At 33.3% G+C, this 18,727-nt stretch overlaps 1 protein-coding gene and 1 long non-coding RNA gene across 2 annotated transcripts; one reads left to right on the top strand and one right to left on the bottom strand.

Annotated features, from left to right (window-relative positions):
* Positions 1-12,558: 12,558 nt before the first annotated feature.
* LOC113737305 (benzyl alcohol O-benzoyltransferase-like) lies at positions 12,559-15,179 on the top strand. Its single transcript, XM_027264557.2, has 2 exons — positions 12,559-13,096; positions 14,040-15,179. The coding sequence occupies exons 1-2, from the start codon at positions 12,665-12,667 to the stop codon at positions 14,985-14,987; spliced, it is 1,380 nt and encodes a 459-aa protein (XP_027120358.1). The 5' UTR covers positions 12,559-12,664; the 3' UTR covers positions 14,988-15,179.
* A 1,681-nt stretch (positions 15,180-16,860) lies between these two features.
* On the bottom strand, positions 16,861-17,207 carry LOC113688285 (uncharacterized). Its single transcript, XR_003448171.2, has 2 exons — positions 17,052-17,207; positions 16,861-16,941 (listed from the first exon to the last, which is right to left on the bottom strand). It is a non-coding gene; the product is annotated as an uncharacterized lncRNA (long non-coding RNA).
* Positions 17,208-18,727: the final 1,520 nt, after the last annotated feature.

Here is an 18,727-nt window from a genome sequence, read left to right as displayed (position 1 = left end):
TTCATTTTCTTTGGATCTTCTTATTCGATTGTGATTAAGAAGAAAGTAATGATGGTTAAAAATTTCTCAGTCTTTTTTGTACCAAAATGAGAAAGTGAATTAAGAAAAGATTTTTGAGCTTTTTTGTTGATCCATTTTTTTTAACTAATGGGCATGCCGTGATCAAGTGATGCTATCACATTTAAATTGCTTGACAATCTACCAATTGTCCTTAATTAGCCAAATTTAGGAAATTATGAGGATGAAATGTGTTTGCATAATTTGCATAAAACTTGAAGGATGAAATTAATCAAAATTATAAAATTACAAGGATGAAATGTGTTTTGCGTGAAACTTTAAGGATGAAATTGGTTAACATCTTAAGTATTAGGGATGAAAAGTGTATTTTTCCCTAAATTAAATTGAAAACTTGTTCGTCAAAGAATACACCAGTTGCTATAGCAATTACTTACTAAATATGAACATCTTCAAAGTTGTTCACACTATAACGTATGAATATTAAGCTGTTTTTATTTTTTTACTGTCTAACAAATATTTTTCATATTAAATAATACTTGGCAATGTAGACAAAAAATCTATCAAAAAAAGAAGAAAGTAATTCAAAAGAGATCAACAAAATTTTGCTATGCTTAGATCATTTTAAAATTATGAAAAATGGTCAAATTTGTCCCTAAACATATTTGCTAAAGCTGATATACTCCCCAAACTCTAGTTTTGGTCAATGTGATTTTTAAAGTTAATTTTCGGTCCAACTAAATCCTTCTACAGCAGCAACTAAATCAATAGGACTCTTAATTTATTAGCCAAACAAGGATGTTTTGGAAACTTTGGGTGTGGGGATATAACAAATTCAAGTAAATCAAAAAAATACTTTGGGGGAAGGGTTCTGAATTTATCATCTTTTCATGATACCCATCGTTTTGGGAGAGTGGAGCTGGCTGGTTGGAGGGGAGTGGAGAAGATGGTGGGTTTGATCTTTGATGGGGAGAGAGGGGGCAGCGGGTTGGTGGTAGGAATTGGGGAAGGTGCAGAGGTGAAGGGGTGGTGGAGATGGGAAAAGAGGGCTGATAGGGAGGTCGAGGTAGGGGAGGAGTGAAAACTAAAATAAGAAATTTTAAAAGTGCCCTAAAATTTTGTAAAGTACTTCAATTCATATGGACCCATTATTTTTTTTTTAATTTACTTGATTTTATTGTAGCCCCATATTTGACGTTTCCAAAATACTTTTGTTTAATTGATAAACAGAGGTGCGGTTGACTTTAAGTGGTAGTGCCACCTTAGAGGAACTTAGTTGGATTAGAGAATTATGGTCTCTAACGAAAGCACCTGTTAAGATATATTTTAGGTATTAAATTTTTAAAAATATAAGATTAATTAAAGAAAATGTATAAATACAAAGGATTAATTAAAAAAATTATATAAATGCAAGCAAAAGCAATACTTATTAGTATGCGTATATACATGGTAGGTTGGATGGAATATAGGTGTGTTAACAAGTGCCTATAGTGCACTTGTTAGAAAAACCCTTAACTCTATTTGGATCCCTTGTTTTTGGAGTGTTTTTCAAAAATTAATTTTTCAAATACAATAAAAATTTTTAAAAAGTACTCTAAAAGGTAATCTAAAAATTAGTTTAAATTTTTTTAAAATTTTAAAAAAATATCTCAAAATATATTCTAAAAACTCATCTACTCTTAAATATCCCTAAATACTTTCTAAAAATATTCCAAAATATACTCTAAAAACTCTGCTACAGCAAAATTTTTCAAAAACACCCCAAAAAACAGCTAATCCTTATGTTTAAGAATCACATTGGCCAAAACTAAAATACCTTTAGTAAATATGTTTAGGCAGGAATTTGGCCACTTTCACTTAAATTTATAATGCTTCCTGAATTTTATTACTTGTATCATTCAATATTTTACAATCGCGAATTTGGAAAGAATTTCTATTATTCCAAAATGAAAATTCAGTTGTATCATTTAATATTTTACAATTGCAAATTTGGAAAGAATTTCTACAATTCCAAAAATATTGAGGTGAAGGTAATTAATTTTTTTATTTTGAAAAGTCTACCATACAAAATATATAATTACATTACATGCAGAATGCAGCAAGCCATTCTGATAAAGGAGCTGCAAACTTCAACAAAAAGTTTCAACTAATAATGTACTTATTTACTTTTCTCACTTCTCTTGTTATGTATGTATCATAATATTCATATCTTTTCATACAGGAGAAAAAGAAAACATGGGAAAATTTACAGAAGCACAAGCAAACAATGATGACAACTGCAAAAAGAAAAGAAAAAGCTGCTCCTTCTATAAAGGAGTTGCAAAATTCAACAAAGAGTTTCAACTAATATTGTACTTTCTTATTTACTTTTCTCACTTCTCTTGTTATGTATCTGTCATAATATTCGCATATCTTTTCATACAGGAGAAAAAGGAAACATGGAAAATTTACAGAAGCGCATGCAAACAATGATAACAGTTTGCAGCCAATCATTCAAATAAGAAAAGAAAAGAAAAAGATGCTCCTTGCGAAGATCAACAACCTGAGATTTGTTTTGTGTTCAATCTCTACATTGGTTTGGTGCCACATGTCGTGAAATTGAGCTTGTAGAAAGTTCACTCTGCAATTGATATTTGCAAATGTCCCTAATATCACTGAATTTTGAAGTTTTACAACGAACATATTTGTTGGCATAGTTAGATGACAAGTTGTTAGATAAAATTAGACTGCTATATCTTAACATCATGAGTACGTCTATGATAATTTTGCGTTGTCTTTCTTTGTGAACTCAGTGACTGAGTCCCGTATTCCTTTATAGAGTTTCTAGTTCCTCATTTTGTTTTGAATGGTGATGGCAACAAATAGGAGTGGTCACAGTTCTAGTTTGAATTAGAACCACACTAATAGTTTGTTGAATTGAAACCAAAATCAAATTTTAAAAGTCGGAATCAAAACCATAATTGTAACTAAAGATTCAAATTCAAATTTACCAAAAACTTAAACTGAAATAAAAAATCGGCGGTTTAGAATCGATTCAAATCGTGCAAAAAAAGATACTTGCTATATAAATTTATTTGATTAGTTTAGAATGTAATATTGATAGTCAGCACCCAATACTAGCAATTCTAATCCTTACACAACAACCCATTGTCCCATCCCCATTAATAAGCCTAGACCCTATAACTAATTTAAGTCCAAAACCAATTTAATCTAATCAACAATTAGGTTTTTTTTTTTAAATATAAAATTTGCATCATTTTTTCTTTTTCCTTGCACACAATAATACAATAAAGTCCTTATTTTTTTCTATATTCATTGTCATGTTTTCTTAGAATCAATTTTATAATAATAAGTGTTCAGATGTAATTAAAAGAACCGGAAGCATATCTGGAAGAAATTGAAATCATAACTAGAATAAAACCGGTACCAAAGGTTCAAGAACCATAACCGTAATTATCCTTATAAGTGTCGGTTCAGATTTCACCTTTTAGAAGAATCGAAACCATCAATTTTTACATCAGAACTAGCAATTTTGAAATCATGGCCATATCTAACAACAAATCAGAAGAATATTTAATAGTTGTTACAAAATGTTCTTTCCATAATAAAGTTAGTACATTCCATTTGTTACCCTAGTATCACCACAAATCTCCAAACAGTTGCTGGAATATCTTATTCTAACTCTCAAAGGAATATTAATTTGGCTTAGTCCTTCAAATCAACAAGGTAGAGGAATATTTTTTTTGGGGTAAAATACAATAAATCCCCTCAGTGGACATGAAACCCCCTCATTATTTAAAAATAGCCACATAACCCCTATATACTTTGGACTTCTTTGGGAAATGGATGGAAATCATCCAATTGAAAGAAAAGATTTAAAATTCCTATACTAACCCAGTTTTCGATCCGTTCCAATAGTTAATATATGGTCTAATTGAAATTTTACTAACTTTCTTAATTTATTTGAGAACAAAAAGTAAATTGAGGGTCTAAATTGAAAGTATGAAAAGATGTCATGATTTTCCACATTCATTGTTGAACAGAAGACAAATCTCACTCCTTCCTTTTTTTTTTTGGTTTGTTCCCCTTCATTTTTCATTTTCTCTATTTTGCTTTTCCCTTCCATTTTCCTATTCTTTTCTCCCTTTACTAAATCCAAAATCTTCATCACTAAAATCTAGTACACCAACTCACGGAATCTGGGTGGATGTTGCTGCCCAGAGAATTCCCAAAAATCTGGGCACTCCACCGCCAACTTGGTCTTTATCTTGATATGATAAATCAGCCAATCTTTATTCAATTTTATCAGCACTCCACCGCCAACTTGGTCTCCATTATTCACGCACCTCTTTGACATTATTGAATTATTGAATTCTGCTTCAATAATCACCCTTTCCTGTACTTTTCCAGACAACAATCGCCAAATTCTTTCCATGTGTCTAAACTCTAGAGCTAAGGGTGTTTTAAGTTTTGCAAATAAATATGTTTCACATGGTAGGACTAACTCATCAACATCAACAGAGAGCGATCGTGAATGATCAGTCTAGGGTTCTCTTCCCTTATCCCTTGCTAGTGGCTGAAATTAAAGCCCAGTTTGATTTGGCATTCTAACTTTAAAGCGGCAAACGACGTCATTTTAGCCAGTCCTCTTGTGAGTTATACCCGCCCCAAGTAAATTTTCCATATCGGTGACTAAACTCCTTATAGGCTAGGTGTCATTTTCTAGTGTTCAAACCTCTATCACGCTTTTGGTTTCACTTGTTATCCTACTTTCCTATTTTTGGACTTCTTGTTTCAATTTTTATCATTTGTTTCAATTTTTTCGTCATGTTTAATATTTGGGTTAATTACAAAAACCTTCCTGGAGCTTTGTAATAATTTCACCTGGTGTCCCTCTAATTTTAAAAAATGCACTGACCCCCTCTATTTTAAGGTTCGTGGTAACAAATTTACCCCTATTAGAAAAAGTGAATGAAAAAGGTTAAATGGAAATCCTAAAAACTAACATTATTCCGAAATTACCCTTAAGGCTCTCACAAGAAATTATGACATGCAATGTACTTTAAAAAATGGAATAGTAAAAGAAGAAAAAGTAAAAATTAGTCCAATCCTCTTTGTAGAAAAACAAGAATGAAGAAGTCCTATAATATTTGTTGACCTGTAAGCCCAATATAACCATTGCACGTGCACCGTTCTTTCTGGTGAGGAACTAGATAAAAAAAAGGTGGTAACACAAAATAAATTAAAATGCAATTTCCCATTAAATTAAGAGGTAATAAGTAGGGGTGGCAATTTCTGACACGACCCGAAAACACGACACGAACCTAACACGAAATTAACGGGTTTGGGTTGAAGTTTTGGGGGTTCGGGTCAGAATCGAGTCGAACCCGATGAACCCAAAAAGAAAACAGGTCAATTTCGGGTCAACCCGTGGTGACCTGATATGACTCGATATGACCCGTTTACAAATTAAAAATAATTTAATAAACATAAAAATTATTTTATCTAACTAAACTAAATCATTCTTTTTTTTCAAAGGCATTAATTACTTAATCCTAAATGAATTTATTTACCTTGTATGAAGTTAAAATTATTATATTTGGACAAATAATATAATTCGTTTTAGTTTATTTTATATTTGGTTTGGAATAAAACACTTTTACGGTGTTTAATTTATTTTGGATTTGATTTGAAATTATTTATTTAAATTTTTATTACTTGATGATGTAATTAATTTTGTGAGAAATTGATTTTATTAGAATTTACAGTAATAAATTAATAAATTAAAATTAATTTTCGAGTCATTTCGGGTCGACCCGCCAACCCAATTTTTTCGGGTTCGTGATAGATATACTGACTCGTCACGGGTTGCCGGGTCGGGTTCGGGTCAACAGATTTTTTTGGCGGGTCGGGTCAACCTGATTGGACCCGAATTGCCACCCCTAGTAATAAGTTCTTTGCTTTTAAGTGCAGCAAGCAAAGAAACTAAAGGCCCAAGCACACTTTTTCAAAGCACAAGGATGACAAGTTATAGAGAGAACTCATTTCAACGGGCAACATACTCGAGGAGCAACAATTGAATTTGTAGTTCCGGTAAAAAAAAACAACAATAAAGTTTCCAAAAGCCAAAACAATGCATACAAATTGTAAATTTTTTCCTAGCAGAATTTTAGAATAAGTGGGAAGGGGGTAGGAGGGTCTGAATCTTAGCCACCAGATCAAGATCTCCTCGAACCTTTTCCATTATAAAATACTACTTTTTCCATTGGTGATTGTTTTAATAAAATGATCATTTTGAGTAAAATAAAAGAAGAACTAATATTTTGCAAATTCACCTTGATTTGAAGAAGCTATTTCACTAGGGGTATCATAGACAATTTTGGCCCTCTAATTATGATATTTTGTCCCGTCAAATTGACAAAGGAGGTTAGTGTAATTTTTAAGATTAGAGGGGTGCTAGGTGAAATTGTCAAAAACTTCAAGGGATGTTTCTGAAATTATCTATTAATTTTTCCTTGCAACTTATTATTTTGGTACATTACCACGTGATTGGGGTTGTAAACAAGTTGAGTCAACTCGCGAAGCTCGACTCGAGCTCGAGTTGGCTTGCCAAGCTAGTCAAGTCAAGCAATTTATATAGCTACTTGGCTTGTTGGTTCGTCGAGCCAACAAATTTGTATATTTTATATTTTTAGTGGTGAAATTACATATATATCTCCTTTATTTTTTTAATTTATTAATGGTGAAATGTCTATTTTACCTATTTTTAAAAAATAAAAATTATTTTTTATTCTCATTTGAGCTCAAGTAGGTTTGTACTCAATTTTGACAAGACTCGAATTCAAACTCGACTATGCTTGAACCGTTGTTCGAGCTCTAGTTTCAGAGTGCAAGTTGGACGAGTTCAAGTTTGAATTCAAGTCTTATAAAATTGAGTCATGTTCATCTCGTTTAGGTCATAACTTGACTCTTGACTCTTTTGCAGCCCTACATATGATATCCTCGCACACGCGAAGAAATAGACAGCGAGATAAAGATTGAAACAAGAAATGGGATATGCCAAATGTCTAAGCTAAGGTATTTGCACACATTGGAATATGTTCTCACTTTGTACGTTGTTGATGAGTCAGGGTTTGTTTGATAATTCAACTTAATGTTGAAAATTAATTGATTCAAAACTTTTGAATTCAGCATGTTTGATAACTGAAATGCCTAACTTAATGTATTAAGCACCACTTAATTTGTGTACAAAATTTTAAGTAAAAATTTTGGCCTAAATTTTCTAAGTTGATCACACATAATACATTTCTCACACATATAACACACTCACATATGTTTTCGCACAAAGTATATATTTGCTCTCATTCTATTCGACACACACATATATACATGCAGACACACAACACACACTTAAGTACCATCTCTCAATTATTTAATTAGTTTTCTCACACAAAACATTTTTCTTTCTTAACAAATATACAAATAAAGACAATTTTTTAGGGTGAAAGTATAATATTGTGTGATATTTCAATTTAGTGCTATAATTCAATTAGTTATCAAACACATATCTTTATCAATTTGGTGACTTAATATTTTCAGTATTTAATATTTAAATTTCAGTTTTCAAACTTTAGTTTTATCAAATAGGGTCATAGGCCCTATTAGATGACCCAATCCAGCACTTAAATTTAATGGAATCATATTATAACATGTCCATATGTGTTTGATAACCAAAGGTAAAACATCTAAATTAATTAAGTGGTATTGAATTTTCTAGATGAAATTTGCTCCAACACTTAATGTGACATACATTCAAATGTATCAAATTTAATATTTAATAATTCACTAATTTAATGGATTCATATTTTAGATTTCAGACTTCAAATTTCAGTTTTTAGATTTCAATTTTATCAAATGCACCCTTATTCTATATACACTCTTGCACAAAGTATACATTTGCTCTCGTTCTATTCGACACACATATATACACATGTAGACACACACAAATACACACACACTTAAGTACTATCTCTCAATTGTTTAATTATTTTCTCTCACACAAAACACTTTTCTTTCTCTCCAAATATGCAAATAAAGACAATTTTTTTAAGGATGAAAGTATAATATTTGTGTGATATTTCAATTTAGGACTATAACTCAGTTAGTTATCAAACATTTATCTTTATCAATTTAGCAACTTAATAGTTTCACTATTTAATTTTTGGATTCCAGAATTGAGATTTCAAGCTTTAGTTTTATCAAATAAGCCTTAGTCTGTAGTAAGACTAACTCATCAACAGTGGCATAGTCCCGTGTTTCACATGATTTTAAACAACTCTAGGTTTTTGTCTAACAGTCATATATTCGCTTCATCGGGAATTTGGCAACATGTTTTACTTTGTATGATAAGAATAACTCATCAACATCAACATGTATAGAGTAATCGTGAATTATCACTGTTGGATTCTCATCCCTTATCTTATCCCGTGCTATAGGCTGATGTTAGAGCCCCCTTTTGGTTTGGCATTCTACATTTAAAACGCCAAATATTGTTATAATAGCGATGTACCTCTGGAGTTAGTTTTTCACACTTAAAACGCCAAAAGAATACACCAGCCAGGTGCATGTACTTGTGAAGTTAATTTTGTATACTCAATTATACGTCTCCCAAGTCTGTGGCTAATAGTCCTCATGTATAACTACAAACAGGGTAGGTGTCATTTTCTAGTTTTCAATTCTCTTCATCACATTTTTTGCTCCACTACTTTTTATTTTTTGATTTCTTTTTTCAATCTTTATCATTTTTTTAGTTTTTTCGTCATTTTTAATTTTTTAAACAATTTCAGAAACTTCCCTTGAGGTTTCTGATAATTTCACCAGCACCCCTCTGATTTCAAAAATTAAACTGACCTCGCTGACTTTATGGTTCTTTGTTACAAATTTACCCTGGTCAGAAAAAAATGAACGAAAAAGTTGAAAGGAAATTCTTAAAAAAAAACATCATTCCAAAATTAGCCTTAATGCTCTCACAAGAAATTATGACATGCAATATACTTTAAAAAATAGAATAAAAAAAATGAAAAAGTAGAAACTGGTCTGATCCTCTGAGTAGGCAAACAAGAACAAGGAAGTCTCATGTCTGTTGACTGGTAGTCCCAATACAACAGTTGCATGTGCAACATTATTTCAGGTGAGGAACTAGATTGAAAAAAAGGTTGGTAATGGAACATAAATTTACATGCAATTTCCTATAGAATTAAAAGGTAATAAGTTCTTAGCTTTTAAGTGCAGCAAGCGAAGAAACTTAAGGCCTAACCACAGTTGTCCAAAACACCATGGTAGGTTACAGAGAGAGAACTCATTTCAACTAGCAACATCCTTGAGGATCAAAAATTGAATTTATAGTTGTGGTCAAAAAGTAAAAATTAGAGTTTCCAAGAGCCAAAACAATGTATACAAGTTTTACTTTTGCAAAACAAGTACTAACAATTTGCAAAATAACTTTTATTTGACAAAACTATTTCACTAATGGTATTATAGACAATTTGGGCCTTCTAATTATGATATTTTGTCCTATCAAACTGACATAGTAGGTTAGTGTAATTTTCATAATTAAAGGGGTGCTATGTGAAATTGTCGTAAATCAATCTCAAGGGAGGTTTCTAAAATTATCCCTTAAGTTTTTGTTGCAACTCTTTTTGGGTGTATTAAGATGTGATTAGAGTTGTAAACAAATTGAGCTCGCTCATGAAGCTCCACTCAAGGTCAATTTGACTTGGTGACCGATTGGATCGAGCCAAGTGTATAGATATTCAATTTTTTAGCTCATCAAGCTGTATCGAATTTGTATATTTTTTATAGTTTATATTTTTAGTGGTGAAATTACATGTATGTCCCTTATATTTTTATTATTTTATTAGGATGAAATATTACTCGAACTCAAATTCAACTAGGTCAAACCAGAGAAAAAAGAAATCATGGAAAATTTACAGAAGCAAAAAAGTTAAAATTGAGTAGCTCAAAAAAAAATTTAAAACTCTCAAATTTAAAGGACCAATGTTTCATCTTAAAATTGAGAGACAAAAAAAATATAAAGCTCAAACATCAAGGACTAGATTTGTAATTTGCCCCTAGGTTTTTACACAAACTTGTTCTCATAATGGTAAGGTCAATAAATAGGTTTTTTCGTGACAATGAACAGAATTGGCCTACAATTAATCGGAAAGAGATAAAGTGATAATTATTGTGGGCAATTAAATTGATAATTATCCCTTGTAACATATATTTCCAAGTTGACCAATTGGTGTTGCAATTGTATACGAGACATTCGTCTTGTACTCTCTCCTTCCCGAAATAAATGTGGTTTAGTGGAATCTAACTACGCATTTTGCATGTCTAGGATGACAAGACTGATGATTTAGCTGCATTTAAAAGCATCATTAGGATTGAATTTCATTCATGGCATAGATGTTTTCAAAGATTTGCCAAGAGTTTCCATCATAGTTCAAGGCGTAAAGAACTTAATTTTGATTTTTTTTTTTTAATTTGGCTTCGATTCTCACCCTTGCCTATACTTTTTTTTTAAAAAAATCGACATATACTTTCCCCTTTGTGCTTCACTGTTTGACCCAAAAACACGCCAAGTGGCTATTGAAGGAAATAATAGTAATAAGACCTTGATGAATTCATGACGAGATGAGATTCTGAAAACTTTTAGTGACCGCTGTTGTTACATAGCCTTCTAACTAACCAAGGGAGCTTATTTTTTTCGTTTTACATTGAGATTTCAATTTTGACTACCCAATTCCTCCTCTTTCTTCATTTTTATCATTCTTAAAAAAAAAAGAAAAGAAACTATTATGGATTCAAGTAGTGACAAAACCAGATTATGGATAACAAATGAGTAGCGATACGTCAGTAATTACTATGTACATTTGTTCAAGTTGTACTATTAAAAAGCCAAAAGGAACCAACTGCCGGCATCTGATTTTTGTGAAATAGAAACTAGCTAGAAAGCGTCCATTATTAGAAAGACACATTACAAATTTTATATTCCCTCTCTTTCTTTTCGATGCGAGTTAATGAGTACAAATTAATGAGTTAATGCCAATGTAATGAGCTCTAGTAGAAAATAACATTTAGAAGATGACTTTGATAGGGTTACGAGACTATAATACGGCGATGCAAAAGAAATCTAGAAAAAAATACTCTCCGTCCCATTATTATTGTCATAGTTCACCTTTTTTCATGTCTCAAAATTTGAGTCACACTACAATTTTTTTCTCTAACATTCCATTTGTACCTTCAGAAGAGACATTAATAAAATAAAAAATAAGTATGATGGAGCCCACAAAAGCAATAAATAGGCATCCAAAAGAAAGGAAAGCACCAAAAATTTTGATGGCCAGAAATAAGCGCGTGCTTGGTAACAGCATGAAAAAGAGCTTTCATTTTATATGGACCCACAGATTCTTTTCATATCAATATAGATAACAATTAGCTTTGATATCGGTCAAAGGAGCATAATTGAAAAAAGATGTCTCACGTTCAAATTGATTGAACTATGCATAATAAATTAGAATCCCCAAAAATGTCCCTTATTCTGGGACATAGGGAGTAGCAACGAGAGTTGGAAAGTATAATGTGATTCTCCTTTCAGAATCAGAATGGTTCCCTTACCTGTTGAAATAGTGTATCATCTGGCATTTTCATTGGATTAGGGAATGACGCACGCTACCAGACTTTTCAGATTTTCATGGCAAATTGTAATAGTGTATCTGCACACATTGTAATATGTTCTTCCTTTGTAGGATATTGATGAGTTAGGTCCTGTTTAATAATCTAATTCAGTATTTAAATTTAATTGAATCAGGTTTTAATATATCCAGATCGTTTGATAACCAAAAATTAAACATATGAATTAATTAAATGACGTTGAATTTTCTAGGCAAAACTTGCTCCCAAAATTAAGTGATAAACTATCCACTTATCATTGAATGTAATATGCACTCAAATAAATTAGATTTAATATTTAATAATTTAATAATTTAATAAATTTAGATTTCATATTTCATATTTTACACTTCAATTTGATCAAACGCACATTGCAATATGTTCTATCTTTGCTTCAATTCTCACCCTTTCCTGTCTTGATAGTGAAATAAAACCCCATTATGAAGTTGTTATACTGGCCAGGGCCCAAAGTGTTTTTGTCAAGTTAAGTTTCCAGGCTTAAAACACCAAATGTTGTCATCCTAGCCTGGTGCATGTACTTGTGAAGTTAGTTCCGTGCTCAAATATATAACCGTTCCAATTTCATGGTTTTTTTTTTCATCGTTCGATTTTTTGTTTCGATCTTTATCATTTTTTATTATTTTTTTCGTCATGTTTTTTTCCTTGCAACACTATTTTAGTATATTGGATATATCACATAAAACACTCACACATACCAACAAAATCAAGAGTGAGATAGAGATTGAAACAAGAAATGAGAGAGAGAATTCATAGCACATTTTAATTCTCTCGCTCAAAAGTTCTATAAATATGAGAACACATAACGAGACTTAGTAGGTACCAAACTTTTAAAAGTTTCAATTAGCACCCCTACACTTCCCCCTCCGCCACCCCCCCAAACAAGAAAGGAAAAAAAATGGCAAGGCAATTTTTAGTGAGACATAAGGAAGCAGAGTCGATTGTCCCTGCAAAACCTACTCCCCATGAAATAAGACCACTTTCTGATATAGACGATCAAAAGGGCCACAGATTTCATTTACCCATGATTATGTTTTTTAGCTATAATCAATTCTTGGACGAAAAGAACCCTGTTGGGGTGATTAGGGATGCAGTAGCTAAAGCACTTGTTTATTACTATCCCTATGCAGGCAGGCTCATTGAAGGGCCTTCAGATAAGATTCTTGTCAACTGCACAGCTGAAGGGGTGATGTTTAGAGAAGCCATTGCAGAGGTTAGGCTCGATCAACTTCGTGACTTCATGCAGCCACCATTTCCTTACTCAAAGGAGTTCTTAGTGGATGCTTCTGACTCTACAGAGATCTTGGACAGTCCATTGATGTTGATTCAGGTGGGCAAAACATTCAGGCTAACTCTGGCCTCTTCATCTTCCAGCCAAACTGTATACCTTTGTTTGGTTATCTACAAATTGCTATATGACCATCTACCCTTTACAAGTGGTTCTACGTAAAGTAGAAAATAGATGGAAAGTACTTCCAATTGCAGTGATATATATCCAAACATACTCTAAAAGCCTGTGTGAGGATATTATAATGTCCACTTAACCCTCTTGTATATTTACATAAATATTCACTTGAGTCTTGAACCCTTTATGATTTTGCATCTATTTACATAATCCGTCTATGATTGTATAGACGGATAGATCTTTGTTTCATTTAATATTTAAACACGGACAATACTACCATTTCTTCTAATAACATCAGAGACTGTTTTCCGTCAAATTTTCACTCTATATCAAAACACAAGGAAGTTTATAGATATTTTGAAACTCTAAAGGAGTTACATGATAGCATAAGAGACTACGGGGTTATTAGTAATTTATACTCTAAAATAGTGGTAGTTAAGTAGTTATGGAGGAGTAGGACTATGTGAATCTGTCGGAAGATTAACTGAGTAAATATAAGGAAACAATCTAAATACTAGTGGATCTATAACATTTTTTTCTTATTAGGACAAAAAACTCCACTGACCATTGTATTATTGAAATCTTATACATTAGTCATTCAACTATTTTTTTTTTTATTTCAAAATGGCACTGAACGCACAAAGTCGCTATATTAGTGGCTATTCTGTGTAGTTTGCTGCTAATAATAATAGAATTAGCTGCACAATATTAAGTAGATAAAGTTATCATTAAAATGAAGTTTCTCACTGTATTGAAGAATTTTTACTAGAAAGCTCCAATTATACTTTCCAAAATCCCTACTTATTTACAAACTTTGCTTGAAAACTTTCTTATTATCATTTTCATTTCTTTTGGGGCCAAAATTCAGGTGACTCGCTTGATCTGTGGTGGACTTGTCCTTGGAATTCGCATAAACCATGCAATTAGTGATGCAGTTGGCTTAGTCCAGTTTCTGAATGCAGTAAGCCAAATATCCAAAGACCCATCATCAGCACCTTCTCCATTACCTGTGTGGCAAAGATGGCTCTTAAGTGCAAGAAATCCACCATACGTCACATGTGTGCATAACGAGTTCGAGGTGGAGAAAAACAGTAATAGTAGCACTGAGCCTACAATATTGGACTCCCCTCCTAACCTTGTACGTAAAGGCTTTTTTTTCGGACCACAAGAGATAAAAGCCATCAAGAAATACCTACCACCAAACATTCGTCAGGCATCAAGATTTGATCTGGTAACTGCACTGGTATGGAGATCAAGAACAATAGCGTTACAATTGGATCCTGAAGAAATCGTTACTCTTACCTATGCAGTCAATGTTCGTGGTAAAAATAAACCAAAGTTGCCTAGTGGTTATTATGGCAATGGATTTGTCTCTTCCGCTGCAGTCTCAAAGGTCAACCAGCTGTGCAACAATTCATTTGTCTATGCATTACAGCTAGTGAAGAAAGCAAAACATCAAGTAACTGAGGACTTCATCAAGTCAGCCATTGACTATAGTGTCTTGCATGGGAAACCAGGGTATTCTACGTCGTTAAAGGATTGGATTGTTTCGGATGCATCAAGAACTGGAATTGACGAGGTAGATTTTGGCTGGGGAAAGCCAATTTATGGTGGAACTATGGATGGAGGACCAACTTTTAATATGACAGTTTATTCGCGACTTCGAAATACCCAAGGAAATGATGGGTTGGTGGTGGCAGTTTGCTTGCCAGTTGCAGCCATGGAAAATTTTCAGAAGGAGATGGAGAAAATGATCAAGGGGCCAATGGACGAATGCAACAAATTTTGGCATCCAAAGATTATATCTATGCTTTAAAGCAATAATAAAATCTTGTTTGCGTTTTACTCATTTTATTATTGCTAAATAATAGGTTGTCGACTTTTGTGCTACAGTGCATATTGCACTTGCAATGCAAACCTTCTGCTTTTTGTATTTTCTCTTGGTTTATCGAAAAGATATATAGTTTGCCTAAAAAAAAGAAAATCATTATCTGGGTCTTTTCGGGAATTATATGTCTACTTGACTTTATTGAAATTTTGAATTGTGATTCCTTTTTCTTTTGTGGGTTTCTGTTAGCAACAATAAAATTGTTATAATAAAATCCAGTGAGACGAACTGGTGTACACCAAAGTGGGAAATTCGAGTTCGTGCTCAAGAATAATCAGAGTACAAATCAAGCAATTTCATGATTGAAGTATACTACCACTTGTATACATCAAGATTTTTGTACATTTGAAATTACATTTTCTCCAAATGACACAAACTAAAAGATAATCCATCTCCTTAATTTTAGAGATTCCTTTGTTTGTCTTTATTGTTTAAAAATGTTGTGATTTTCAGTCGCTCTATATAGTTGGACTCTTTTTTGATGTAGTATTGCAGTGGTATTCTTTTCTTTGGAAAAATCTTTAATTTAATTGTTGTTCCCTTGGTTTATTTCTGAAATAGGTTGGATCATCATCTAAGCTCAGCGGTACTATATATATCTTAGATAAGGTATGTAATTTTATGGTTTTATTCGTAATTATTGGTGCAATATTTACAACTTATCAGCAGCGTTCATTTGAAACCGATCAATAATTGGCATGATGGTTGATATTCACCCGATATTGATTAATCATAATCAGCTGCTAAGAACTTTTCGGTAGCACCTATTTGGAGCCAATTAATAATTGGCATGATGACTGATATTCATGCACATATCAATATGTACAAAGATATGCTGATGTGTTCAGGTATAAAAGAAAGAAAAGAACCCGATTATGCTAGCAAATCTATTCAAGGCTGACAGTTCATCAATAATCACCATGGAAATAATCTGCCATATCACAAGGAGTTCATCAATTGCGGCAAATGAAGGTCACATGGGGATTTGATTGGTAATTGATCTTTGAAAATTGATAGTTAGGAATGTATCGGTAGCGACACCAGGGGCGGATTTAAGGTGGGGCACTGGAGGCCCTTAAATTCCTATAATACTTATACAATTTTGATATAATTTTAAGTGTACCCCCAGAGTTTTCTTAGAAAGGATGCGAAAGAATTACGTGATTTTTTAAATTAGTTCATAAACTAAAATTCTAAAAAGATACGTGGGGCACAAATTCCATTTAAAATAAGTTAAAAAAAGTCTTTTCATTTCAATTAGCAAGTACCAATCATATCATTCACTTTCTTTGGACCCCACTCTCCAATTTCCCTTCCCTCCTCTGGTCCCCCATTTTTCCCCCACAACCGAGGAGAAATTTCTAAGTTTGTGATGAATTTTAAAAAAATTCTACAAAAGGGGTGATTGTGGCGAGGAATTCTGTCGCGGGGGTCTTCGCATTCGTGAAATGCGAGCTCAGGAGAGCTCGCATTTCACGAATGCGAGCTCTGTTGAGAGCTCGCATTCCTGGAATGCGAGCTCTCCTCAAATGCGAGCTCTGTTGGAATGCGAGCTCTCCTCAAATGCGAGCTCAACAGAGCTCGCATTACAGAGATGCAAATTTTTTTGCTTTTTTTTTTTTTTGGAGGCAGAGATTTATATTTTTGTATTAAAACAAAAAAGGATTTTGACAATCAGTGATTTTGACAATCAGTGATTCCGGAAATGGGCTGTACCATCCTGTCAGTAGGTTCCTTGTTTCTTATGACAAAATTCAAGCCTGAACTGGATGTCGGAGACGCCCAACGTATTAATAGTTCATTTCCTGTTGAGATGTTCCATGAAGCTTGCCACTCCTCAGGTGGTTCTTGAGGTGTTGCAGTGCCTACAACTTTCTCTGCACTAGATGACAATTGCATGTAAAATAAGCACGGAGGTTGAGAAGGAAACAGCATAACTGAAGAATCAAAACAGGTGGAAGCAGTGAAAAAGAGCTACATTAAAGCACATACCAGGGGCTTTGCCGATCGAACTAGAAACGTAGGACCAAGAACCTTCACGAATCTCTATGATCCTGTCCTCCCATTTAACAGCTGAAGGTGTTTCGCCTCCTCTCCTCCAAAATCCTCCTCCCATCCTGGATCATTCTTAATCATTTGAAACTCAGCATACTGAATAAAGCAGACACAAATCACTGAGCTCGCATTCTCAAAATGCGAAGACCCCCATTTAGAGAAACCCCTCCAGGAAACGCCCTCGTTGTAGAATTCTTTTTTTTTTTCATCATAAACTAAGAATTCACCCCACAACCGAGAGCCACTACCTTCCACAAACCAAGCCGCTAACTACTCTTTCTCTTGATCAATTCATCCAATCATATCATTCACTTCCTTTGTCTCCACTTCCCAATTTCCCTTCCCTCCACTGGTCCCCCCATTTTCCCTCCACAACTAAGAGCCATTCTTATTTCCACAACCAAGTTAGTTATCAAAATATAAAAATTCGCGTGAGCAATTGTAAATAGTTTAGTTTATTTTTGAAATAAAATTATTATTACATTAATAATTTTGAATTTATTTTTTTATGTTTTTCATGGAATATATGCATCATCTGTGCTTGTTGGTGATTTTTTTTTTTTTTTGCTTAAAAAACTAGAAAAAGAGCAGGTAAAAAATTTTAGTGTTACTTTTGCCCCCACTAAAATTTTTTTTTCTGGCTCCGCCACTGAGCGACACCGATTTAAAACTGATAGGTATGAGTAGTAAAGGTTCCATGAGAGATTGGTAATGAAGACCAATATTTACATACTAATCGATGCATGCAAAGGCATATTGGCACATGTTCATTGGTGCGAGTGTCGATACAAAAGGAGCTGATACAGTAGATCATGTATCGATAAAGGTAGAGGCAACGATGGCAATTGGTCAGGGAAACGATGTGTGCATTAGCTTATGTCCCTACAAATTAGACATGAGGTAGTTGCATGATCTCCAAGATATAGGAGCGGACAGCCACTACACACGTTTGGAAACCAATATGGCTAGCATGGAGCATAACATGGGCATTAAGGGAGTTAAACTGCTGATTTTGGAGGGAAATTACACAACCATAAATACTCATATATATATTATGATAAGTGACTAATTTACGTAATAATTGTATGACATTTTATATTATTTTTAGTCACTTTGGTTATATTATTGGAAGAATATGAATCATTTTGGCTATAATTGGTGAAAAATGCTTTTAAGTGATTAAATGAGGTTTTTATCACTTTTTACTTGGATTTTGTGTATTTTGACAGTTTTGACACATTTTCGTATTTCGGCTATAACTTGAGTTACAATGATCGGATTGGGATGCTTCTTGAACCCATTTGAAGATAAGAGATAGATCTACAACTTTGGTGAAGACATCTAAATCCAGTTTGAAGGTTTTCCAGGTCAAAATGCCGAATTACAATAGCAAATTTCTACTGGTCGAAACTGGAACAGGGCAATGAGCAGGCAAGGGTATTTCGGTCATTTCTCAGCCTACACAGATCCAAATGAGGTGATTCTTGATGCATTGGAAAGCTAACTCAAAGGGCTACAAGTTTTATGTTTTGGTCAAGAGCTGGTTCAGCCTCTAACATCAAGAAAAGATTGGTTGAAGTTGGGCCAAAAACAGAGCAAGTGATCCACACTCG

This window comes from Coffea arabica, chromosome 1e (genome assembly GCF_036785885.1).
Source record: "Coffea arabica cultivar ET-39 chromosome 1e, Coffea Arabica ET-39 HiFi, whole genome shotgun sequence".
NCBI classification, from domain to species: Eukaryota; Viridiplantae; Streptophyta; class Magnoliopsida; order Gentianales; family Rubiaceae; genus Coffea; species Coffea arabica.
Note: the sequence above shows the minus strand (reverse complement) of the source record. Positions and strands in the feature narration are given on the sequence as shown.

What these genes read in the sequence shown, in the direction of transcription:
- LOC113737305 (XM_027264557.2), top strand. Translation starts at nt 12,665, where the DNA reads ATGGCAAGGCAATTTTTAGTGAGACATAAGGAAGCAGAGTCGATTGTC. An exon ending in GTCCATTGATGTTGATTCAG is followed by an intron (nt 13,097 to 14,039) that starts GTGGGCAAAACA and finishes GCCAAAATTCAG; the next exon opens with GTGACTCGCTTGATCTGTGG.